The sequence below is a fragment of the Aptenodytes patagonicus genome, chromosome 2 (assembly GCF_965638725.1).
Source record: "Aptenodytes patagonicus chromosome 2, bAptPat1.pri.cur, whole genome shotgun sequence".
In the NCBI taxonomy this organism is placed as follows: Eukaryota; Metazoa; Chordata; class Aves; order Sphenisciformes; family Spheniscidae; genus Aptenodytes; species Aptenodytes patagonicus.
In genome coordinates this window covers 19,875,767-19,900,401 of record NC_134950.1, presented here as the reverse complement: position 1 = coordinate 19,900,401, position 24,635 = coordinate 19,875,767, and the positions used below count along the sequence as shown (strand labels likewise).

The window sequence follows — 24,635 nt, the reverse complement described above, 5'->3', positions numbered from 1 at the left end:
CCAGTTCTGGTCCCCACAACTGAAAAAAGACATGGTCAGACTGGAAAGGGTCCAAAGGAAGGCCATGAAGACGATCAAAAGGCTGGAGAACCTGCCCTATGGGGGAAGAATGAAGGAGTTAGGTCTTGTCTCCCTGGAAAAGATTCAGGGGGGACCTTATCACAGCATTCCAGTACTTGAAGGACAGCTACAAAGAGGACGGAGGCTCTCTCTTCACAAGAAGTCACACAGAGAACACAAAGGGCAACGGACAAGAGTTGCACCAGGAGAGGTTTCGTCTAGACATAAGAGAATTTTCTTCCAGTGAGAACAATCAATGACTGGAACAACCTCCCCAGGGACATAGTAGAGTCCCCATCACTGGAGGTTTGCAAGATGCAACTGGACAGGGGGCTAGATAATCTCATCTAGGCTCCTTTTCCCATGGAAGGTTGGACCAGCTGATCTTTTGAGGTCTCTTCCAACCTGGGCTGTTCTATGATTCTAAAACAAATGGTGGACACTAACCATATAATTTAAAAAAAAAAAAAGTATTCACCACCTTGCCCCTTATACTGATTCACAGACTTCAAGATCTGATGAGGTCTCCATAAAGGTCTTCCAGTATTAACAAACAAAACCAGTTCCTGTTGTTTCTGTTCTGTATATTAAAGAAACATTTCTCATGAAGTTATGGTCCTTTCCCCTCATCTCTCAGACAGTTTTATATATATCATAAATAAAACAAAACTAAATACAACAGGTTTCATAGATACTTTGCAGACTAGCATACCTACATACATTTGAACAAATAAACAATCATCTCTGGAAAAAAAAGGTGCCTGACTGGCCTTTACAGATCAACATTTCCCTTTTTAAACCCAATCTATCTTCTTAATCCAACAACAAATAGACTATGTTGAGAACATAACTAATGGTCATAGAGCCAATTAAACTATTTTCAGTTTTATTTTACTAGGCTCATTTCCAGTCAGTTGATCTACAATTATTTTAGAAGCTCCACAAATCAGAAAACTCTGCTTACCAATAAGGAAATTCTTCCCTTGTTACTAAAAATCAGCATTAGCGTCACTAAAATGAAAAGATATTTAAGTAGAAATACATTTTTAAAAATAGAAAAACAGAATTGGAAAGAAAAACATTACAGGAACAATTTTGGAGATATTTACAAGTATGTAAAAGGAAGCACAAACAAACAGAAGCATTATTTTTATATTGAAAAACGGGGGGGGGGGGAACAAGTATTTATCTGTTCTGTGCCACACAAAGTGCACTCTCTTACTACAGTAAGGGTGGTCATGAGACTAAGAAACAGCACTGAAAAAGTATCAGATTAAAACAGTGTCTCATTACAGGCCCTGGAATTTCAGCCACCAATTATTATCATATTTTCTAAGCATCTCCTGTACCTCTATCTTCACTCAAGCAATGGATAGCTTGGGGGGGGGGGGGGGGGGGGGCGGAATCATCTACGTACATATTTACTTCTAGTAAAAGAAACTCACTCATTCTGATCTATGAAGTAAGGCAGTCAAAAATATATATACAAAGCACTGCCTTTAAAACAGTTCTTTGCACTTGTGCACGTGTATGCAACACAGAAAGAGCACATTTGTGCATGCAAAGCAGATGCAGATTGGTGACGAGTGGTGTCCTGCAGGGCTCCGTATTGGGACCAGTACTGTTTAGTATCTTCATCAATGACAGACAGTGGGATCGAGCGCACCCTCAGCAAGTTTGCAGATGACACCAAGCTGAGTGGTGTGGTTGACACACCAGAGGGACGGGATGCCATCCAGAGGGACCTGGACAAGCTCGAGAAGTGGGCCTGTGTGAACCTCATGAGGTTCAACAAGACCAAGTGCAAGGTCCTGCACATGGATCAGGGCAACCCCCAGCATCAATACAGGCTGGGGGATGAAGGGATTGAGAGCAGCCCTGCCGAGAAGGACTTGGGGGTACTGGTGGACGAAGAATTGAACATGAGCCAGCAATGTGCACCCACAGCCCAGAAGGCCAATTGTGTCCTGGGCTGCATCCAAAGAAGCGTGGCCAGCAGGTCGAGGGAGGGGATTCTGCCCCTCTACTCTGCTCTGGGGACACCCCACCTGGAGTATTGTGTCCAGCTCTGGAGCCCTCAGCATAAGAAAGACACGGACCTGTTGGAGCAGGTCCAGAAGAGGGCCACGAAAATGATCAGGGGGATGGAACACCCCTTCTGTGAAGAAAGGCTGAGAGAGTTGGGGTTGTTCAGCCTGGAGAAGAGAAGGCTTCGGGGAGACCTTATTGCAGCCTATCAGTACTTAAAGGGGGCCTATAAAAAAGATGGCAGCAGACTTTTTAGCAGGGCTTGTTGCGACAGGACAAGACAGAATGGCTTTAACCTAAAGGGGGTTAGATTGAGACTAGATATAAGGAAGAAATTTTTTACGCTGAGGGTGGTGAAACACTGGCACAGGTTGCCCAGAGAGGTGGTGGATGCCCCATCCCTGGAAACAATCAAGGTCAGGTTGTACGGGGCTCTGAGCAACCTGATCTAGTTGAAGATGTCCCTGCCCACAGCAGAGGGGTTGGACTAGATGACCTTTAGAGGTCCCTTCCAACCCAAACTATTCTATGATTCTATAAAGCATGCCGTGGCCTCATTTGTTGGGAATCCTGTAGTTGAGGGGATTTAAAATCCTTCATATTTTCCAGATGTTATTAAAATCAGATGTGCATTTAAAACATGTTCGAAGGTAAGCAAGATAAATTGGATTTGGGTAAGTACCATTTTAATAAGCAACAGCAAAAAAGACCAGATGACAGACAGATAGCCTGCTTGCCTTTTGGGCCTACTTGAATTCATATTAGAGATTACTGTGTACTACAAAAAGGCACAAGGGCTATTATGAAACCTGCAATGGAAAAGATGCAAATTTGATTTTTAATTATTGGAAGCATTCAGGGTCACTTTGTAGGCTCAGTTGCATCACTATGCCCCTTGAACTATTCCACTAATTTGTAACACATTCAGGAGGGGAAAATGAAAGAATTAAAAAAAAAAAAAAACAAACAACAACCAGCCAAACCCCCAAAACCCCACCAAACAAACCCACAACCCAAACAAAACAAACAAAAATCCTACAAACATTAGATACAAAGAATTTTGGCTTCCTCATCTTTTACTTAATTTTAAGGTTTCACTGAAAGGCAGTATTTTCTACAATAGAAGTGTTCCATTGTAACTAGCAAGTTGCATGACTACTGTGCCTGGGGGGGTGGGGTGTGTGTGTGTGTGTAAATCTAAATCCCATGCATCTGATCATGGAAAGAAGAAACATCAGCCCTGTTAACAGTGATTTACAGGGCTATACTATGTAACATTACAGAAGACCACACTTTTGCCAGCCTTCAAGTGAATCTTAACAGTAAGCTTCAAATAGTTTTGGATGCAATTTAAAAAAAAAAAAAAACAAAACAACTATCAACCATTTAATCTTCTAAAGCCCATATCAGATTTATCAGCACTGAGCAGAAACGTCAGGACTCAATACATCTCCTGAAAAAAGTCAAAAATAATCTTCATTACACGTTACAAAGCCTTTCTCTCAATAGGCAAGAAAGGAAATGCTCTTATTCACAACCTTTCTGTTCACTAATTTAACCTTAGGCATTTATTAGAACAGTCTCTAATCTCAGTCTGACAATGAAAAGGATGGACCTATTTGAAGCTGAAACAAAACCTGTCCTCAAAACCCTTCTGTGTCAGATTTGCTTTTTGACTTACTGTTTCTCTGTTCACCAGCTGGTTAACAGGGGTTAATAGTAACTCCCTGCTTCAGAAATACGAGGGGATGCTGAGATACTATAGTCATGTTTTGTACTAGTAAGAACTGGCTAAAACAACTATAGCGATTTTAAAAGAAGTCAGATTTACTCGCTGTAATTAGGTTTAAATGACAGCAACACAGTTTCTTTAAGAAAAAACTAGATGCAGCTTCTTGTCAGAGCCAGTTCATCTCCCTTCACTTCTCTACAAATATTCTTCCTTTGTTTAACTATTTTTCACTCCCAAGTCTCTCTCTCATCTCTTCCACTGGTCTTTAATTCTAGCTCTGCCCACTTCTTGACAGCATACTCTGCTTCCTTTTGGCCTCTGTCATTCTGTTGGTCTGTTCCAGATTTCATCTGGGTGCCTTCACTATTACAACCCCTTTCCTTTCAGCAGCTCGTCTGCCTCACCTGCCTATGGCACTAACCCTGATTTTGAGCCTTTTAAGCAGCCCAGGTTTCAAATTTGTATAGAAATTCTGAGCAAACAGTTCCTCCACAGGCCAAGTCAGGCAGACCAAGCCAGGGTGTACTCTAGTTGCTCAGGATAAGGAGGCAGTGTGCAGGTACAAGAGGTAAAATGTAAAATGCAAGCTTAAAAATTCCCTCTGTTCCTGACTCCACCCCACTAGGCTCCATTTAAGTAAGAGTGTCTTGGCTTACATAGTTAAGTAGTGAAATTTTACTTAGGTTCTTTGGCATGTCTGTAAGATTTAAAGTGGCATGCCTATAAGATTTAATTTTTTTAAGTTGTATTAAGAAATTGTATTGTTCCAAAGTCAAAACCAGTTCGTCATACTGTATAAACAAGCGATATCTCGTAAGAGATTTAAAATAAGAATGAATTTTCCAAGGAAAAGACAGGGAATGAGAAAAGAAAAAACATACCAAAAGAGAAAGGAAAAAATAAAAGCTGTAAGTTATATGGCAATTTCCACGAAGTAGGCATAACAAATACAAAACTTTGTTTTTATGAACAATCAAAACATCTAGGCATTGGACATGTCTCTCTGAGCAAAAATGTCCACACCCAGCATTCTGAATAACTAAGAGCCCAGTATTTAAAACCCTAATACAGAAGTCTAAAAGATTTTGTTGTTCTTCACTTTATCTGCTTCCTTATTGTGACCTGTTTCAAACAGCATTCTCACGTTGTTTCTGGTGCCTCTAACAGTTGTTCTTAGTTTAACTGAAAGTTACGGAAACAGCATTCCACAGCTAATTCTTACTGGAATTCAGAAAGATGAAAATATAGATACCATTAAGGATTTTAATTGTGAGAAGAGTTACAGTTGCCACAATTTCTCAATTCCATTATTTGAATATAAAAAGAAACAGTCATCTTTGCAAAAAGAGCTGAAGGTCGAGAAATCAAGTCCAAGTATTTAACTGCTGTAGGAGAAAACTTTGAATTATTTTCCAGCTAAATTCCAGTATTACAAACATCAAGTAATTACAAAAGTCAAGTCATATGTAAAAAACCCCACAATCCCCAAAAAAACAACTCGGTAATCCTGTCACTATACTACCCATTGGATCTTTAAAACAAAGTATCGATGCTGGCTTACCAAATGAAAGAAATACAATAGTTGTAATAGAAGAATGTTAAAGCTTTTATACAGTATTTCCAGTCAAGTTAGGGCAACAACTTTCGCAACCTGGTATAAAAAAAAACCCACTTGAATACCCATCCATCAACTTAGAAAAACTGCTCATGTCGATCACTTTTCTTTTTCAATTATGTTTGATTTTGAGCAAGTGGCAAGGTATTATCTATACTTTTTGCCTTCACAGATGACATCGTTTTAAACACCTAAGTTGCAGGGATAATTCGTGATTTACGGATAACTAACACACTACCATACTAGAATCAAAGTTGCAACAGAAATAGGAAGCAAAACTAGAAATAATTATGTGTTAAAAAGCCTATGTGTTCTTTCACTTTGGATTTAGGATAAACATGTTAACCTGTTTCTTCTTCTGTTTTAAAGACGACAGACATTAATTTTAATTGTGGCCGTTGCTAACTTGTAAGCTATACTTGGCTGAAAACAGTATTATTTGTAATATACATTTGACTAATACACAGCCAGGCACATTTGTAATGAGACACCTTGTTGATGTTTCTGAATACACATTCCTCTTTATACATATGCAAACATGTTTCCTTTGCAAAACAGCACTGTATTGCATATTAGGACACAAGATGGCGGATATTTATTTCACAGTCCGGTGGAACTAAAACTTGTGACAAGATATTAACCAAGTGCCATTTTCTTGAACATTCCAATGGATTCACCAGTCCTAGGAAAGAATATTATTTCAATTTACTGCATATAAAAATGCAAATTACTGCCTGTTGTAAAATCCTTTATCTAGTTATCTGCCAAGAAAGAAATTTACATGCTTTAGCGCCCTCCTAATAAAGGAATGTATTGGGTGTCTGTGCTGTGCTGGCAGTGGGGAGCTGCAGGGGTGGCCTCTATGAGAAGAGGACAAGGCTGCCCCGTGCTGCACACAGCCGCTTCCAACTGGCTTCAATGGACTCACCACAGGGCACAGCTGAGCCTGTCAGCTAAGACGGTGGTGCGGAGCAGAGGTTCGCCTGCAGCCCTTGGAGAAGACCATGGGAAGCAGGTTGTCCCTCTGCAGCTCATGGAGGACCACAGTGGGGCAGATATCCACACTGCAGCCCACAGAAAGTCCACGCTGGAGCAAGCTCCTGGCAGGAGCTTTGTTTCCCATCATCCTACTCTATTTTTAATTGGCAATAAACTAGATTAATTTCCCCCAAGTCAAATCTGTTTTGCTTGTGACGGTAATCGGTCACAGTGATCTTCCTGTTTTTATCTCAACCCACAAGCTTTTCTGTCTTATTTTCTCCCCATCCTGTTGAGGAGGGGGAGTGAAGGAGCATCTGGGTGGGTGCCTGGCAGCCAGCCAAGGTTAACCAACCACAAGGAAAAAACACAAAAAATGAGATTGTGACAAGCCACACCTCACAGAAGGCTTTCCCTGACAAGCTTCTTTCCTTTAGACACTCCTACTGGGAATCCAGATGATCTCAAAAGATTTGGAAGAAGTCCCAGAAGATTATTCTGTCTCAGCAAGAGTCTGCCAAAGGCTCCAACAGCTTATACGTTCTATGAAAAGTAAAGGAACTATTTTGCAGCTCCAGTTCTCAGCCTACCATCCTCTGGAAACCTGTATTTCCTGGAAAATCTAGAACTACCATTTCAGGATTTCTCTCACCTTAGCCCTGGCCTAGTAATTTCTACTTCCAGAACCTTGCACACAGTAAGCCACACTCTCTCAAAAATCACACATTGTCCTGTGTTTTCTTTTGTTCCTGTGCTCGTTTTGGCTGGGGTAGAGTTAATTTTCTTCATAGTAGCTAGTATGGGGCTATGTTTTGGATATTTGCTGGGAACAGTGTTGGTAATACAGGGATGTTTTAGTTATTGCTGAGCAGTGCTTACACAGAGTCAAGGCCTTTTCTGCCTCTCACCCCACCCCACCAGCGAGTAGGCTGGGGGTGCACGAGGAGTTGGGAGGGGACACAGCTGGGACAGCTGACCCCAACTGACCAAAGGGATATTCCACGCCATATGACGTCATGCTCAGCATATAAAGCTGGGGGAAGAAGAAGGACGGTGGGGGGAAATTTGGAGTTACGGTGTTTTGTCTTCCCAAGTAACCGTTACGCGTGATGGAGGCCTGCTTTCCTGGAGATGGCTGAACACCTGCCTGCCGATGAGAAGGGGTGAATGAATTCCTTGGTTTGCTTTGCTTGCGTGCGCGGCTTTTGCTTTACCTATTAAACTGTCTTTATCTCAACCCACGAGTTTTCTCACTTTTACCCTTCCGATTCTCTCCCCCATCCCACCGGGGGGGAAGTGAGTGAGTGGCTGTGTGGTGCTTAGTTGCTGGCTAGGGTTAAACCACAACAGTCCCTTCTGGGTTACAAGTCAAATTCCTTGGTAGCATGACAATGGATATTTTCCTTTCCAAACCTGAAAATTACATGTAGTCAGTTATAGCAATGAAATATGTTTAGGCCAGTAGTCTGTGGACTGCAGAACAAAACATTCTGTAGAGTCTAGAAAGAACAGTATGAAGAGACTCCATAAACTTTAAACATCTCAGCAGTATACAGTCACTCTGAATCATTTGAGTAATAAAAGGTTAAAGACTTTCTCCTCCACCCAACTCACTTAAAGATTCCTTCTATTTAACACTCACACAGTCTAATTAATCTTATGTCAACAAACATGATTCCAAAAGTCAGGTTACAGTAACTGGAAGAAGCTGCCACACCAAAATATATGAATGAAACAGGAACAGCTATAGAAAGCAGGAAAGTATTAGTATGCGACACATTTTGTATTTTCTGGAATTATATTAATCTCATAGCAGAATTCAACTGACTTGTTATATAAAATTAACGTTGTTTTATGTAAAAATCAAACAGCAGCCCTGAATCATTTACTGCCAGAGCAAATCTTATTATGAGAATGGAGTATCTATTATGTTATGACCTTTCTCAACATAAAATGTTAACCAAATAACTGTTCATGAACGAAACATCGCTATTTAAATTAGCTAACAACTGGATACAATTCCGGACTTTTTTTTTTTCCTTCTGCATAGATGAACATTTAAGAAGCTATACTTGATAAGTCAAAAGGATTGAGTTATCAAAGTAATGAAAACAAAAAAAAAAAATCCTACTTTGTGGTGAAAAACTGTAAGCATATATTTATTGCTCAACAGGATACAAGTCAAAATTGTCAGAGATATAATCTTACTCTAAATTATACATTCAAAGCTAAGAAGACATTGTCACAGCTGCAAAATCACTGCCAGTAACACAATCTTCTATTCCTTAATGACCAAGCATGTACCAGAAACACGGTGTCCATAGAGCCATGTCCTTTACCCTCTGGAATGATGAATGACTTTGTAATGGAATCTAGTGCATCCATGCAGCAAAAAGGCTCAAAAGAAATAAAAAGTTTGACTACTTAAGAACATCAGTATAAAAGCAGAAAACCGTCATGTTTTTCAGACTTGGTCTAGCTTACTTACACTCTATTTCAAGTTTGCGCAGGACCACCAGCATCTTTTTGCTTCCAATGAGTGATGCCCAGATTAACCTATTAGTATATAAAGGCTTTCATTTCTAATTCTAATGTGTACAGCTTCTTTCTCTCCTTATATCTATGACTGGATTTTCAAATTAGCAAACAGACAAACATCAAGTAACATAGGGGAGAAACAGCCGGCAACTAGAAAAGTGTCTACTCTTTTCTTCAGCTTGTCACCATATGTCTGTCTTCCCCAGAATGGAAGCAGATGCAATACTATTTCAATACTAATGCAATACTATTAATGCAAAGATGTCAGAAACCTCACTTAAAATCCTTTCATCCTTCCTGTTGAACTGCATTTTTGTTAATCTACCTGTCTTCCTGGCAACAGCTTCCCCCAGTTTTTGCATTCGAATCCTCCTTGCCATATTTTCTATCTTACCTATCCCCTACCTTTTCAAATTCAGTAATTTTTAAAAAAGGTTTATTCTTACCAGAGTCACTGACAGATTCATAACCCTTCCAAACTGATCAACATAGTAGACATTATCCTGGGACCAGGAATCAAGGTGAAGATAATTATACATGCCAAAAGCACGCATGTGGTCAAGGGTATATTGATCATCACGAAGTTTCACTTCTGCTACAGCTGGGGGGGGGAAAAAAAAAAAAGACTATTTCAACAATTATTTATTTATAATTAAGTAATTTAAAGTTCAAACTAACAATTCAAAAATATTCTTCCATCCTTAGTCCATAGGTCTGGTTTATTTGAAGAAAAATACAGTATGTATACACAGTTTAAAATTTCACCATAAACTTGGAAAGCAGGTCATCCACACCAAAGGCCACTGCAGTCATTCACTGTGATCATGTAATAACTATTACCATTTATAGTGGCCTACGCTGTCTCTTCCCAACATGTGTTGAGATTCAATTTGTCAATAACCCTCAGAAGACGAAACACACATGCAACAACTAAGTAAAACCTACTTTTAAGTCTGCTTGGGAAGAGCATGAATGATTCCTGATATGTACATGGTACTACAGTAAGGGAAAAAAATTCTGCTCTACGGTAACTCCAAGAAAACAACAGCCAAAAGAAATATCCCATTAACTACATGGATTTCATAGTTTTAAATTCTGAACCAAGCTATCAACACTTGCAATACAAAAGATTAAAACAGTACAAAGCAGAATTAGTACATGGTCGTTACTAAAAAACCTATGTTCCTAGCACTCCCACTGAGGTTGAAATCTTGAGAAATGTCCAAGATACCATGAAAATTTCAGACTAAGCTTTTTCTAACTGAAAGAGGCTGCAAAGAATGGCTGTTCACTATAATGGCACCTTCTTTAAGGCAAGAAGCATGCTACTTACAGCCATCCACTTGAGCAAGATTTTTCCAAATAGAAAACGTCTCGTCAGCTACGAGTAATCACAACTGGGGTTATCGTTCTAAGACTAACAAAGTTTTTATTTAAACTAGCTGCAGCTCTTTCTTCTTATTCCATATCTATACAGAGATCAAGCAGCTTAAGTCCCAACATCTCAAAATACAGAAAAATCCTCAAGTTTTAGCAAAGACATTAGCAGAAGTCTAATCCATCCTTCTGCAAATAGTCTCAGACAGACTGGAACTCCAGTTCACTCTCCAGTACAGTCATCCCAGGATCCTTAGCTTCCCTGCAGGAAGATGATCTCAAACTTCACACAACAAGCAAAATCCTTTAGAAAGTTTTAAGTAAACTCTGTCAGCCCATGATGATTAGCCTTCAAACCCAAGGTATGGGGAAAGCACCTCAAGGCTAATCCTTCTCATAGCAACAGTTATTTTAGTTCCCACTTTTTCAGCTTCCACTTTCTTCTCCTTTCTGCTCAGAAACAGAGCAAAGCTATTTCCAGTATTTCACTTCCATCCACCCCCGCAACAGGGACCATTCACAACTCTAAGCAGCAGTCCTCATCTTAGATTTCTTACACTCTTCTTTAGCATCTACTTAGAACCTACCGAAGAAGCAGTAGTTTATTCTACTCTGTCAGAACACCAATTACTCCAAACAGTAGTTCATTTGATAGTGCAATATCAGTGCCACTGCATAGCTATCACAATACCATCAATCAGATAGTCACTAGATGGATCAGAACTGATCCCATTAGAGATACTGGCTATTAACATAAAAGTGGCTATAGGAAACTATGCAAGATTATACTGTCTGATTAATTAAAAAATCCAGTCATACTATACAAAATGCTCACAAAACGACAGTATAATTAGCAATTAGTCTCCTAATCACTGTTGATATTTGCAAACCAACAGCATTAATTCCACTCAGCTCAAATCATTATTCATATTCACCACACAGGAGGGATTTCCGTACCTCTGCAACTAATAAATTACTGTTGCCCAAGCCATGGCCCTTCAAAAAAAGCTAGAATATCAACAAAGGAGCGAGAAGAAAATACACCTGTCATAATGGAAAAGACTGTTACTCATTCCAATTTCTACTTTAACTGATTAGAATATTTTACAGTAAATTACACTGTAAAAGATATTAGAAGGATGTGTTGTGAAAACATGTTTTAAAGCTGTTTGTACAATCAAGCTTTATCACAGAGATGTTTTTCCTAACACGACAAGAGATGATGTGAATATTCTGTAAACAATTAAAGACACACCAAATATAATCTAGGATAATTATTTTCAGTGAAACCAAGTACGTCATCTACTTTCTGTATAGCTACATTAACTGATCTTCTGAAATTAGAATACACATGCAGAAGCATGTAAAGCTTTTTCAGCACAGAAAAATCTAAAATTGCCTTATTTTGTAGAGCTTCCTTTCTCCACTTCTTCCCCCCGACCCCCTATACATGTTGCTACTGTCAGAATTGTAACTAAAACACACAAATAGTGAAAATAGTCCAAACTAGATGCTTCCTAAAGCAAATGTATAATCTTTCAAGAAAATTCTTGGAACAACATACTATTGATTACTAATTGTAAGGTGATAAGCTTTATAAAAGCTGGAAGAACGTGAATAAATTCTCCGTCCTTGAGTTTTTCAGCATGTAGTCCTGACAACCACTGAATACTAAGGGGTCAGGAATAGGAGATTCAAATCCCTTGCATAATTGGAATATGCAATTAACTCCTCATAAACAGAAGTCAGAAACTATACCATTTGTAGGTGATTTTAAACCAGGAAATCAAACAAATGTGTGCTCTACTGTCATGAAACACTTGAAATAAGGTTATCAACTGCTTGCAGAATGTATCCTGTATATATAGCTCTCTGCCAAGAAGTAATTAGAGAAACTATTCCATCCTCGATTAACTGAAACCCATTCTGTGATCAAGTGAAATCTGTGCACAGATGCCATCTGCTATCATGTACCATGTGCTCAGATAGTTTATAGGAGATTTTACACTAGGATGAAGTTCATTCCTTCCTTTCTACAGCCTTCCAGGTTCAAGTTTTCTTGATGGTCCTTGGAAAAATGAGAAAACTAACAGCTGCGTGCAAAAAAATGAAGGACAAAAGAGAGAAGAAATGAAGATTTTTAAAAAAGTAAATTCAGAAAAGGAGAAGTTAATACAAAGGGAAAAGAAGAAATATTTCAATCAGATCATCACCTTATTCAGTCACATAGTTTGGGGGGTTTTTGTTTGGTTGTTCGGTCAGGATTTTTTGCTGATTTTTTGTTGTTGTGGGGTTTTTGTTTGGTTGGGGTTTTTTTGGGGGGTGTGTGGCTTTTTTTGTTTGTTTTTGTTTTTTTTTTTAAGAGTCCCAGACTAATTCACTAGCTTCAACTTTTTGGGTTCAATTGACAAGCAGCAGTTAATGACAGCTATATTCAACAGAATGATACATGGTCTCCTTCAAGTTTCTGATAACTAGATCTGCACTACTAAAACCCAGGAACATTGATTCATACTCTGTCACACCAGAAAAGAGAGCAAATATACAGAATGTATAAATTAAATCTCAGCTTTCAATATTATTTCCCAACAACCCTAGTCAGGTGTGATATTTCAGACCAGTACAAAGAAAATTATGCCACTTTTCTAAAATTGTATTTATCTCCAGCTCCATGCTTAAAAAAAATAATTTGACTCAAAATATTTCAAAGATAATTAAGCAAAGACTTTCACTCACACCACCTTTACTTAAAAGCAAAAGCACTAAATACAAAGCAACTCATAAGAATGAACAGGAGTAAGGTGTCCCTAACCTAACTGGATCTTATTATAATTATTACTCTGCATTGCAAAAAAACAAAACAAAACAAAACTCCTCTGAATAAAGAGCACTATCAAGAGACTTATACTTTAAATGAATAGTGAAGTCTTACATCTGCCATCAAACACTATAAAGAAGAACTGGAAAAAAAAAAGTAGAGAAAAAAGGGTGAGAAACACCCCCTCCCCCCGATTTTTAGATGTTTTACTGAATACATTGAAAGAACTTTACAATACCAGAAAATATGTAAAATAATTATATCAACATATTATTTTGGGGCATTGAATGTTATATGCTTGTATGTCATACTTTGTTTTGCAATGCCACCCAGTGGAAGCAATTTAGTATTTCATATACACTTATCTGCTAGTGGAAGAGATTACATTAATTTATTTTCTAGTATCAGCATTCAAAGATCCTTCTAACCATGCACTAATTCTTTTTCTTTTAATATTAACAAATAAGTTTTTATTGTTAATGGCAGCATCATCTCACTGCTGTTGTTGATTAAAAGTACAAGGCTTGTTTATTCTACTGCAGTAAGTATGTTAATAGACTAAACACAAAAATTTACTGTTTAATAAACACATAGCTTGCTGAAAACAAGCACAGGCTGACAGATACCATGTAATGAAGTATTTTTGCCTGATCAAATTACTTACACAGGTGTGAAAAGTAAATGGGATCCATCACACACTAAACTGAATAAATAAATTGAACAAGGTCCAAAAACTAGAAAGACATTTGTGAAAGCATCACTATAGCAATGCCTTGATTTATAAGCTGACTTGTGCCAGCTGCAAGAACCATTTTCTTTAACACCAATTACAAGGCAGAACTCGCCTCTGCGTTATCTTTTTCTTTCTCAAGAAATTAAAGTACAACCCAAAAACAGATACACATGTGCCTGAGACCTAAACCTAGATTTATGAACTACAGCTGTAAATATCTGAAAAAGCCGTGGCTCACAGTTTCTTAGTAGTTCCCATACTTTAAAGACTTTTTTCTATATTTAATTTTTCAAATAGAAATGGAAAATTCAAATGGAAATCTCTATAAATGTTTGAAACATGTCAGTGCCTTTGGCTCCATAAAAAGACTCAAATGTATGTTTTCCATGTATCATTACTAATGGGCAACTACTTTTCACTAAAGTACGGTGAATGGATGACTACTTTTCACTGAAGTACAGACCTTCTAGTCTAAACAGGCTACAAATAGGGCAGTCATTTATTAACACCATTTTTCAAGAAAAGTGATTAAAAAAAACATAAATACATGTGATCAAAAGAATACATTCTCTGCATATTCTCCTGGCTTGCAACAAGAGCTCCAAGCTGGAGTGAATGTTTACTATGCCTTTCAGATGTTCTTATATCTAAAAGCATACACTACATCGTATGTGTAATGGTTCTGCCAAATAGACAAGCTAGAAAGGAAAGGCATGAGGGATACCCACATTTGAAAAAATTCTAGGCCCCTGGGGAAAAAAACAAAAAAAAAGGAATCAAGTTACATCTGACCAGTGGAAGCCAAGAGCAAGGTTCTCATTCCTTTAAAAACCTCACGCATCTTAGACACGCTCCTTGTTGGCGACAAGGATTTGCCCCACAATCACTGCTTTGGGCTCTGCTGAGATCAGATCAGGGCAGGGCAGAAGAGGTGACAGTAAACGAGACGCTCTTTCCTCCCTCCCAAAGGTTCAGTGATCTAAAAGAAAGGCATTACAAAGCTCAATGCAAAGGAAGCATTTGAAAATAAGTTATGGAAATAAACTAAGGAAAATAAGGAGAAAAATAGACAAAATTTACGGTGAAGATTTGGGAATTAAGGGCATAATAGTGTGGGACTCATTACTGGTCGAAACATGTTACCAGGATGAGAGATGAGAAAAGAGAAAAAACTGAAAGTTTAGATTAACTAGGACAGAATGGGTAGGAGTAAGGAAGAAATAAAAGAATAATGTGCAAATCAGAGTATTTAAAAGGGAACATAAGATATCAGAATTTCACCATTCTTCTTCACTGTGACCATATATTTAAGAAATTCACTAGAAAACTCCCCTCTATTTATTTATTTATTAGCTCTGTGGTAAATAGATAGATAACTTTAAAATTTCTTTCTGCTTCAGCTGCACATCTGACCACAGCAAATTCCAGGCAACCAGTTTCACAGTTAAAGGCAAATTAGAACTGAATACTAAGTTTTACACGATGGTCAGGAAATGAAGCTCATTGTAGTCCATGTGAGCATGACAACCACCACAAGTTGCCCCGCAATATCATGTGCTGCTCTCTACCTGCTCCAGTAGTAGAAGCCTGCATCAATTCCATGTGTCAATTTTTTTTGGTCATTTTATTTTATAGCTAGCAGTGAAATCCATAAAAATTGATAAATATAAAAACATAGATGAAAATATTGACAAAGAAGATTAATACTCTGATGTTTAATACACAAGTTTGTAGTAACGCTGCATAAATACTTCAACTACAGCCAAGGTAACTCAGTTCTACTTAAGAATGAGTACCTATTTCTATTTATTGTCACATATTCCAAGTACTGTAAACCCTACATGTTCATCTTACTGCCATGAAGTTTGGGATGCCACACAGGCAGAACTCCAAATCCAAGCACTCCTGAAATAGTTTCCTGGAAAACAAACAAAAAATTCAACAGCCTTTGCACATTAATCTTCCAGATTCTACTACAACATTTTTGCACACAGTTATGAATAAAATCACAAATTAGTCATGCTGACAGTGTTCCTAAACATTTGACCTTTTTTTCAGTTGTTGTACTTTACTCACTCCCACTTCAAGGAAATAAAATCAAACTCTTCACTCAGTGACAAATACTAATTTAATAATCCACAAACTACCAAGTTCTTCATCATGTTCCTGAGACTTTTAATCAGCTCAAAAACATGTTGGAAACCAGCAGTCCTTGGCCTTCTTGCACAGTATTAATTTATTCTCCCGTGCAGTAATTTTAAAAATATAATACACTGTGTGTATATATATATATACACCATCCATGGTCTCTACAACTCAACCCGTTATTCCTGCGCAACATAAAAGTCAAGTTATGGAAGGATGCCCTCAGTCTACTGCATATGTAGACCACTGACACCAGAAAATACAAAGTTCAGGTACAGAACATCTCTGTACTGTGAGGAAACTGCCTTGAAGTAAGCAGAAGAAAACCAGCAAGGAGAGTGAGCCAGCTGTATGGCCTAAGAGCAGGCTGAAATATGGACAAACAAAATACCTAGACGACAGATATAGGGCCTGGTTTGGTTTATATTTCAGGTTAGTAATTTTAAAAAGCAACAACAACAAAAAAGGCTTTCCACTCTCCAGTGGACTGATATCTATCTATATACACACACACACACGCAGAACAGAGTAAGTGACTTGGTATTAATGATTTAGTAGGACAGCCAAATAAATTGGACTGAAATGAGTCAGGGTCTTTGTGCTGTGAGAAGAGGAGAAAGAAAAGAACACAGACACACATACCCATCTTCTATCACACAAGTTACTGTAACTATTACGCAAAATATCTGAACAGACAAGAACTGACTAGATCCATCTCTCCATTAGCAACTCCATCATTCAAATATTTTAATGAAAATCTGTAATCCTCATCTATTTAGAATAGGTGCACAACTGACTATCCAAGAACCACATAGCTTGTTTGACCATAAGGAGAACATCAAATAAAGGACAAACTAAGAGACTGTAGCTTTGCTATGCTAACTGTTGCCATCTTTGACACGGCTGTAGTATGCTCCTAACACACATACACTCACATTTGGAGTGTCTTTTAAAAGACAACACCTACATCAATCTTACAGTAAAAATGTCAAACTACGTAAACAAACGTGTTACTCTCATTAAATTTTCCAGTTCTGTCATAGATACATATACAGTGTCACCTAACTCATTCACTCATCCTTCAATACACAATTCACGTACAACTTCAGTCTTATTGCTGACAGTTCACCATGGCAAACATACCTTTCTGTGCCACTACTAATACAATGTATTCAACACAAAACTAAAGTAACATATAACAGATAACTCTGTAGACAGGTATATTGTTCAGTAAATATATAGAGGCAGAGATCAGTCCACCCAAATTGTATATTACTGTCCTAGCTTTATAAAAAAAGGAAACTAATTTGTCCACCTTACAAAAGACCTAAATTTCACAAATCAATAAAGCTCGAATGCTGAGAGATTTCAGGGGGCATGGGTAAGGTTGTAGGCACACACCCAACATGACTGTGTTAATGTTCTTCTCGGTGAATTGAGAACTCAGTGAAATCATCCATTAATGGACCAATACCTCAAACGCTCATAATGCCTAACAGAAAAAGCAGAGCATGGAATTAACAGGCTGAAGATCCACCTCTGAACTGTGGGCAGAGTAAGAAGGAAAAAGGGTTAATTAGCTAAAGTTTGTAATGGATACTCATTTCATATACGGGTCTCTAAATCGAATGTATTCGTTTCAGACACCATCACTTTGAACTACCTCAGCTGGTCATCTGACCTTACCACGTGTGCACAAGCCAAGGCCAGATTTAGCACACAGATTTTCTTAACCATTTAGAAACTAAGGTCAAACTCGCAGTGGCAGACAGTTGCAAGACAATGATTCGACATTTTGACAAGTCGGAGACCTTGGTCCACCATGAAGCCACACGAGGCTGGGGGGGGGACGGGGGGACACACTCCAATGACAACATTGCACCCAATTATAACGAGAAAAGTCGAGACGAAACGCCGAGTCTCTTAAACGCCCGCCGTTCCCGACAGGGGACAGGCGCGCAGGCCTCCCGGTAAGGCGGGCCGGGCTTTCCCCACCTCAGGGCACGCTTGCACCCAGGGCCGCTGGGCCGGGCCGCGGAGCACCGCAAGAGGACGGAGGGAAACGCGGACGGATCCGGAACCCTCCCTCGCTGCCTAAAGGGCCGGCCGGGCCGCAGGGCGACGGGGAGGCCCGGCGACCGCACCCCCCCCGCGCCGCGCACGCCGCCGGACCCAGCCCCGCTCCTCACCCGCGTCGAGCCCCAGCTGGTAGCAGGCCAGCGGCTCCAGGGACAGCTTGTAGCCCTCGAACTTGGGGTCCAGGAGCAGGCGCTTGGCCCGCAGGGAGCAGTGGGCGGCGCCCGCCATGCCGCGGCTCCGGGGAAAACTTCAGGAACAGGCAGCAACCCGGCGGCCCCTCAGGCGACGCGCGGCAGCCGCCGCGGAGCGCCACGGGAAGGGCCGCGCTGGCGTCCGACGGCGGCGGGGCATGCTGGGAGGGGTAGTCCAGGCCCGACGGACGCAGCCGTCAGCCCCGGGGCGCGCCGGGAGTTGTAGTCGCCGAGCTGGCGGCACCTCCCCGGACTACGCTTCCCGGCGGCGCCCGCGCGCGAGGGGAGAGCCGGGCAGGAGGCGGGTCGTGCGTCCGGGAGGCGGCTCCGCCTTTTGCCGTCGGGGACTGGCGGCGCCGCGGCGGGGTGAGCCGGGACTGCGCCTGGGCCTGGGCCTGGGCCTGGCGGCGCCTTTCCCGCGCCCGCTTCCTCGCTCCGGCCGCGGCGGGGGAGCCACTGGGTGGGCCGGGCGGGTGAGGCGGCGGCCGGGAGGGCCGGGCTGCGGGGAGGCCGCGCCCGCGCAAGCGGCCCGGTGACCTGGCGGCCCCGCCGGCGCTAGGGCAGCCGGGCGAACGCCGTTCCGATGCCGCTGCGTGCGTGCTCGTCACCAGAGCTGGTCACGTACGGGTGTGCCGACCATTCGCTGCGGGGAGGCGTAAATGGGCGTGGCGCTGCACGTAGTTCTGTGCAAGTGACTTTTCTTTTCGTTGTGTTGATGTCGCCAGTATTTGTCAAAACTCTCTTCTGCTCTGTGTAGGTTTGTGAAAAACCTAGATTTCCAAAATGAATAAAGATGCCCAGATGAGAGCAACCATTAACCAAAAGCTAATAGAAACAGGAGAGCGAGAACGGTAAGTAGGCTTCCTCCTCCATGCCAGTGAGAGGCTTGAAATATTATCAAACGTGAACTATACCTAGAAGTAAAGATTAAGTAAACATAACTCTAAATTCTTCAAATGTCTGCATGTGAAAGTCTTGTGTATTATATAAAGCTACATAAAAAATATTTTTGCCTTTTGAACAGTTTTAGTTTTACACTTGAAAAGAGAAGCTGGGAAAATAAAGGATGGGGTGGTTGGCCTATAAACTCTAAAGCTTTTTCTTATTCTGGTATATTGTGTTGGAAAGCTCTTTGTTCATATAAAAATCACCATTAATTGCGATTTGTTGCAGTTAAATCATGTTATTTCCTGATAAAAAGAATGAGACAAAACTTTCCTTTTTGCTTTCAAGCTTTTCTTGTGTTCCTATCTGTTTTGTTAGGGAAAGAAGTGTACAGTGGAACACATAAAACAGCACTTGTGCAAGTCATTGTAGAGATCCCCATAAAGGCAAACGAGTAAATTACGCAATGTAGTGTGGCAGCTAGTTTTCGGCCTTTTGTTGTCTCTTCAGTCTGTTCTATTTGCATTGTATTTACGTATCGCTAGCATGCTTATGACATTTCCCTCCTCATCATTTCACTATATTTGTAACACCACACACCAAAAGCTCTATTTCCTTCATTTTTCAAGGCCTGTGTGAGAAGGAGTCTTCTTCCTAGGTCATCGCATAGCCCTGTACCTAGTGTAACCTTCTGTAGACTGAGCTGGTGTCTGTGCTCTACTTCTTCCCTGGTTGTGACAGTCCCCTTGGAGATTGCACAGAGCGTCAGCAGAGCAAGCAATTTCTTGAAATGGTATTGGGACCTATTTTACTTTAATTTAAGGGTAAGAAGAGTTTTGACTGGATGTCAAAAGCTGTATTAGAAACAAGCTTTATCAGAGCTGTACTATGATCAGAGACAGAGCACTCAGATTTCTTGAATTAAGAAATACCTGGAAGCAGTGAATTTCACCTGTATTGTTACTCTGCTTTTTGTCATCAGTTCATCTGCCTTCTACACAATTCACTGAGTAAAAAGGATTAGACTGACACAATTCAGCCTCTTGCTGCAATCCTTTCATTCACAGAAACAGAATTTTGCTAGAGTTATTTAGGATGGTACAGAATAAGTAGGCTTGCTAGCTGATGGAATAAAGGATGAAGATATTAAAGCTTATTTTATCATAACTTTCATTTTCCCTTCTGTTTTTCAGTACTAATTTTCACTTTTTTAGCTAGCTTTCAGTATTCTCTTTTGATATATGGAGTAGATGTATCGTTGTGGCAGATTGTTGTGTGTCTTCCCTGTTTAATCCTTGAATCCTTGTTGCTTATGCTTATAATTGCTAACCACACTTAGGAAGATAGGATAGACAATCCCTTCGTCTTCACCGAACGCGAGGTAAAGTGTAACTGGGGAGAGAAACCTGCAGTTGAAGACAGTAGTACAGAATTCTGCTTCCAGAAAGGAGGGGGGAATGTTTTATTTATTTTGAAGGCCTGGTTTCAGGTGAAATATTCTAACTTTGAAAGTTAGCATACATTTGCTAACAGAGTAGACTCGGGCAGTTCAAGTGATTCAAGGCCTTCTACCTCTTTTCTGTGGCAGCAGCATCAATGCTGCCTGTAGAAATACTGTGAATTAGCTCCTGAGCTGCTGACTCCTCGTAGTCCAACATGGTAAACTGAAACTGGTACTCTTTCGGGTTAGGATTCACATGCTGCTGTTCAGCCATTTCTGCTGCTGGTCTGGGAGTTCTGCTATGAGTAGTAATTGTAAGCTTAACTTTCACACTGAAGCATATTTAAGCTATTGGGAGTGTTTGCTGTTCCTAACAAGTTTGTGTATTGTCTTAACAGCCTTAAAGAGTTGCTGAGAGCCAAATTAATTGAATGCGGCTGGAAAGATCAGTTGAAGGCACACTGCAAAGGTAACGGTGGTCAAATAACTAATATCCTTTGTAATCAACTGAGGTTCTGGCCAAATGGAAGTCCCAGATGAAAGCTTTACTGCCTAACAGTCAATTTAAATGAGACTTGGGAAGAGGAAAGTATCCCTGGCAGTTGGTTTTGCATGCAAGAAAGTATCTTGCCAGCTTGGCAAAAAAAAAAAATCTTGAAACTTTTCTGATCTGAAACTTGTTAAGCTTCTGAGAAAAGATTGGAATTGGTTCCCTAAATATTCATGATGATACAGTTTTGTGTTTTGAGAGAAATCACTTCCTTACCACAGGAGAATAAAAACCAAGATAAAGGAAAATGGAGCAAATACAGCGGTATGCAACTTAGAAACTTTAGAGAACTCCGTTGTCTGCATAGGGGAGAGAAAGAAGTGCATTTGTACTCTCTCTGAACACAATTCTTGAAAATAAGAGCATCTACTTAGATGAGATAAAACAAGCAGATGAGCCTCTAAATACCCAAATCTTTAGTTTTGAGTTAAGTATTTAGTATTACTACAATTTATTGCCTTGTAAATTATATGAAACTGTTATAAATAGTATTTAAGCATCCAGGAATATTACAGCATGATGAAATTTTCTTAAAGCAAATGACAAATCCCTTGAGCTTTCGCTTTAATTCTGATTTGGTCTGTTGTGCCCAGCAACTCGATGTTCCATTACAAAGTTTTTCTTTTTGTAGGGCTGAGTGTGTTAAATTGTTTTCATAGGTGGATTTGCAGAGAAGGCTGAAATGATTCATGCTTGCAGTTGTCTGCCTGATGCCACTGCCAGAGATTACCCATTTCAGTAGTACAGATAGCAAAAGGGATGTTTATCTGCCTTCTCAACTATACACTTTATACTCTGCTATAGTAAAGTTATGTAAAATTGTTTTGTTTACATTAGTATTTTGAACTGTAATTGCAGCTGCTGAGAATGCAAATGTAAGTTTGGTTGTCCCTGTTAAGAGCCCAATAACCTCCAATAGAAAGGACAAAGAAGGATTTTGGGGGGTGGTTGGTTTTGTTAGGGTGTGTGGCAGTTTTTCGGTAGCTTGTTCTAGAGCCTCTTGCCATTGTGGATTAGGGCAAATAATTGAGCAATCCAGGATTAATTTCTAGAAGGGAATTCAGCCAAGAAAAAGTTTGCAAATAGTCCATGTGATGTCAGTTCAGAAAACATTCTTAGTGTCTTGGGGACAATCAATCCTATACTGACATATAGTTAAAAACAGTCATGTTTAGGCAAAATATTTTAGGTTTATGCTACTGAATTGAGGTTTCTTCTCAGCATGGACTTCTGCATTTTTCAGTAGTCTTCAAGGCACTGTAAGTAGACAATTTGTTTAAATACTGGTATGTATTAATCATACAGTATATCTTAATCATAGCTTTTATTTTGCTGTAGATATATACCTTTCTTTCAGATACGCTTTTTTACTTTGCTGAAACATATGGAGAGATGTTGTTTAAGCCAGTTAGGAAGACTAATATTTACTGTCTCTGTGCTCTCCCTTGTTGAATGTCCCAAAGTCTTTTTCCAACTGCATCTCTTTCTCACTATTATGTAAATAATGTGTTTGAAGAGATAAGCAGACCAACTTGTGAACTGCTACAACACTCCAGTAATATGCACATCTGGTAATGCTCAGATAAGCTTAAACTTGGTAACATTTGATTTTAAAATACGAGCTGATCAAGATGCATTAGTAGTGACAAGTTCCCATCCTTAAACCTATGGTACGAATAAGAGACGAAATCCACTGTACAATGCAGTGTAGGTACCGAGTTAATAACCTACATTTAGGTCACAAGCTACTTCATCTTCTCCGATGACCTATGCATGCAGGTTTTGTCTTCTAATGAATGGATTAAAAGACTTAAAATTATGTGTCTTGGTCTTCCCCAGATGTCATTAAAGAAAAAGGATTAGAGCATGTTACTGTTGATGATTTGGTGGCAGAAATCACTCCCAAAGGCAGAGGTAAGAAAACGCAAAGATGGATGCGGTCATACATCAATAAACATACCTACCTGTATTTCATTAATATTTTGAAAGCAGCACTATGAACTTGCCTGTGTTGGATTCAAGGAAAAAATGTTAATAGCTTGATATTAACTGCAAATAAAACGTGAATTTGTATTGTGTAACAGACATTCAAAATCTATAAAAAGCTGTATGTGTAGCCTACTTTTGCAGGTTACATTATTTAGTCGAGTCTGTATTCATCTTTATAATTGACTTAATGGTCCCAAGGAAACTTGGGCTATGAGGCAGAGATGTTTTAAAATTCCAATTCTTTTTAAGATGGAAAATCTGTACTAACAGTACTACTGTAATGGGAAGTGGGAAAAGGAAAGCACATAGCGTACAGATACAGAAAAATGCAGTCTCTTAAGAAAATACTGCAGTCATCTTTATATAGTTCTTCTTGGACTCTCTGATAGGCTTTGGTGTTAGGGGGAGAAACTTCATTAAGTCTTCAATAAAAATAGGCCTTCAAAAGAACTTTCTGAAGACCCTTACGCTGAGGTCATGGCTGAGATTTTTTTTTTTTTTGGTCTTAAATTTGTGAAGAAAAGAAGTAGGATAATCAAACTAGTTTCTGATTATTATATCCTGTTTACAGTTGAATAATCCTTTCCCTCAAACTTTCCAATTTTCTTGACTATGGCTAGGCTAACTATTAACTGCCAATAACAACAGTGTTCTCAATAGACTTCAGTTTTAGCCTGTTTTGAATGGGAGAAATGTAGATATGCTATATGAAAATCAAGTAGCTTCAGTTACTTTAGGTATTAACAGAATTGCAAGAACAAAGAAAGAATAGAAGTAGCTGTTATAAAAGGCTGGTATTAGCATATTTTCCATTTTGTGTTTTTTACTTCTTGCTTTCTTATTTATGTTTCAGCCTTGGTACCAGACAGTGTAAAGAAAGAACTCTTGCAAAGAATAAGAACCTTCCTTGCGCAGCATGCCAGTCTTTAACTTTGACATTCATCTGGGATACAGTGTCTCTCTCTCTGTATTATGTCAATCATGTCAGGATTGGAATGCAGTTTCCATACTTAAGGATGGAAAATCTTTTTTTTTTTTTGGATGATGAGTTGAAGTTTCTTTGCATTGCATCAATTTCTTAAACTTGGTGTTATTTTAATAAAAAATTTTGTGGACTTGCGGTTTTAAGACTCTTCTATCAGTGCACTGTAATATGGTGTCACCTATTCCAGTTTTTAATAATCCATAATTTTATATGGTTGTGCAGACTTGCTCAGATTTTCAAAAAAGAAGCGTGATTAACAACTGTGCTAACTAGAAATGCACAAGGGGGAAAAAGTGTGGAAAATGGGATATGACATGCTACTGAGCATATCCTTTCTAATTTTCCCTAAGTAGCTGGACAGCCTGAAGAAGTTAAGACTACATGACGCTGTTGGTGGCATTCCTCTCGGTACTTCTTTGCTAGAGAGTGAGTGGTTTGCGGTCTCTGACTTGCGTTGCAAATACTCACTCAGTAATTCATAGGAAGATGAA

The 24,635-nt window shown here is 39.5% G+C and overlaps 2 protein-coding genes across 5 annotated transcripts in view; one reads left to right on the top strand and one right to left on the bottom strand.

Annotated features, from left to right (window-relative positions):
• Window positions 1–18,394, bottom strand: part of NUDCD1 (NudC domain containing 1) — a 66,618-nt gene extending 48,224 nt beyond the window's left edge. The window contains exons 1-2 of one of the 2 annotated variants that reach the window (XM_076329225.1): window positions 18,214–18,394; window positions 9,398–9,552 (exon numbers count right to left, since the gene is read on the bottom strand). In XM_076329225.1, the coding sequence (XP_076185340.1) occupies window positions 9,398–9,552; window positions 18,214–18,331 (273 nt within the window). In that variant the 5' untranslated portion in view covers window positions 18,332–18,394. Of the gene's footprint in view, window positions 1–9,397; window positions 9,553–15,720; window positions 15,798–18,213 lie in introns of those variants that run through there. The other variant, XM_076329226.1, reaches the window with a different exon arrangement.
• A 200-nt stretch (window positions 18,395–18,594) lies between these two features.
• On the top strand, window positions 18,595–24,287 carry ENY2 (ENY2 transcription and export complex 2 subunit). 3 transcript variants are annotated; one of them, XM_076329223.1, is made up of 5 exons: window positions 18,595–18,660; window positions 19,052–19,145; window positions 21,019–21,089; window positions 23,010–23,084; window positions 24,013–24,287. In XM_076329223.1, the coding sequence occupies exons 2-5, from the start codon at window positions 19,078–19,080 to the stop codon at window positions 24,087–24,089; spliced, it is 291 nt and encodes a 96-aa protein (XP_076185338.1). In that variant the 5' UTR covers window positions 18,595–18,660; window positions 19,052–19,077; the 3' UTR covers window positions 24,090–24,287. The 3 variants fall into 3 exon arrangements, with proteins under 3 accessions (XP_076185338.1, XP_076185339.1, XP_076185337.1); XM_076329224.1 differs by lacking the exon at window positions 18,595–18,660 and adding an exon at window positions 18,705–18,754; XM_076329222.1 differs by lacking the exon at window positions 18,595–18,660 and having other exon boundaries at window positions 18,935–19,145.
• The last annotated feature ends 348 nt before the right edge of the window (window positions 24,288–24,635 follow it).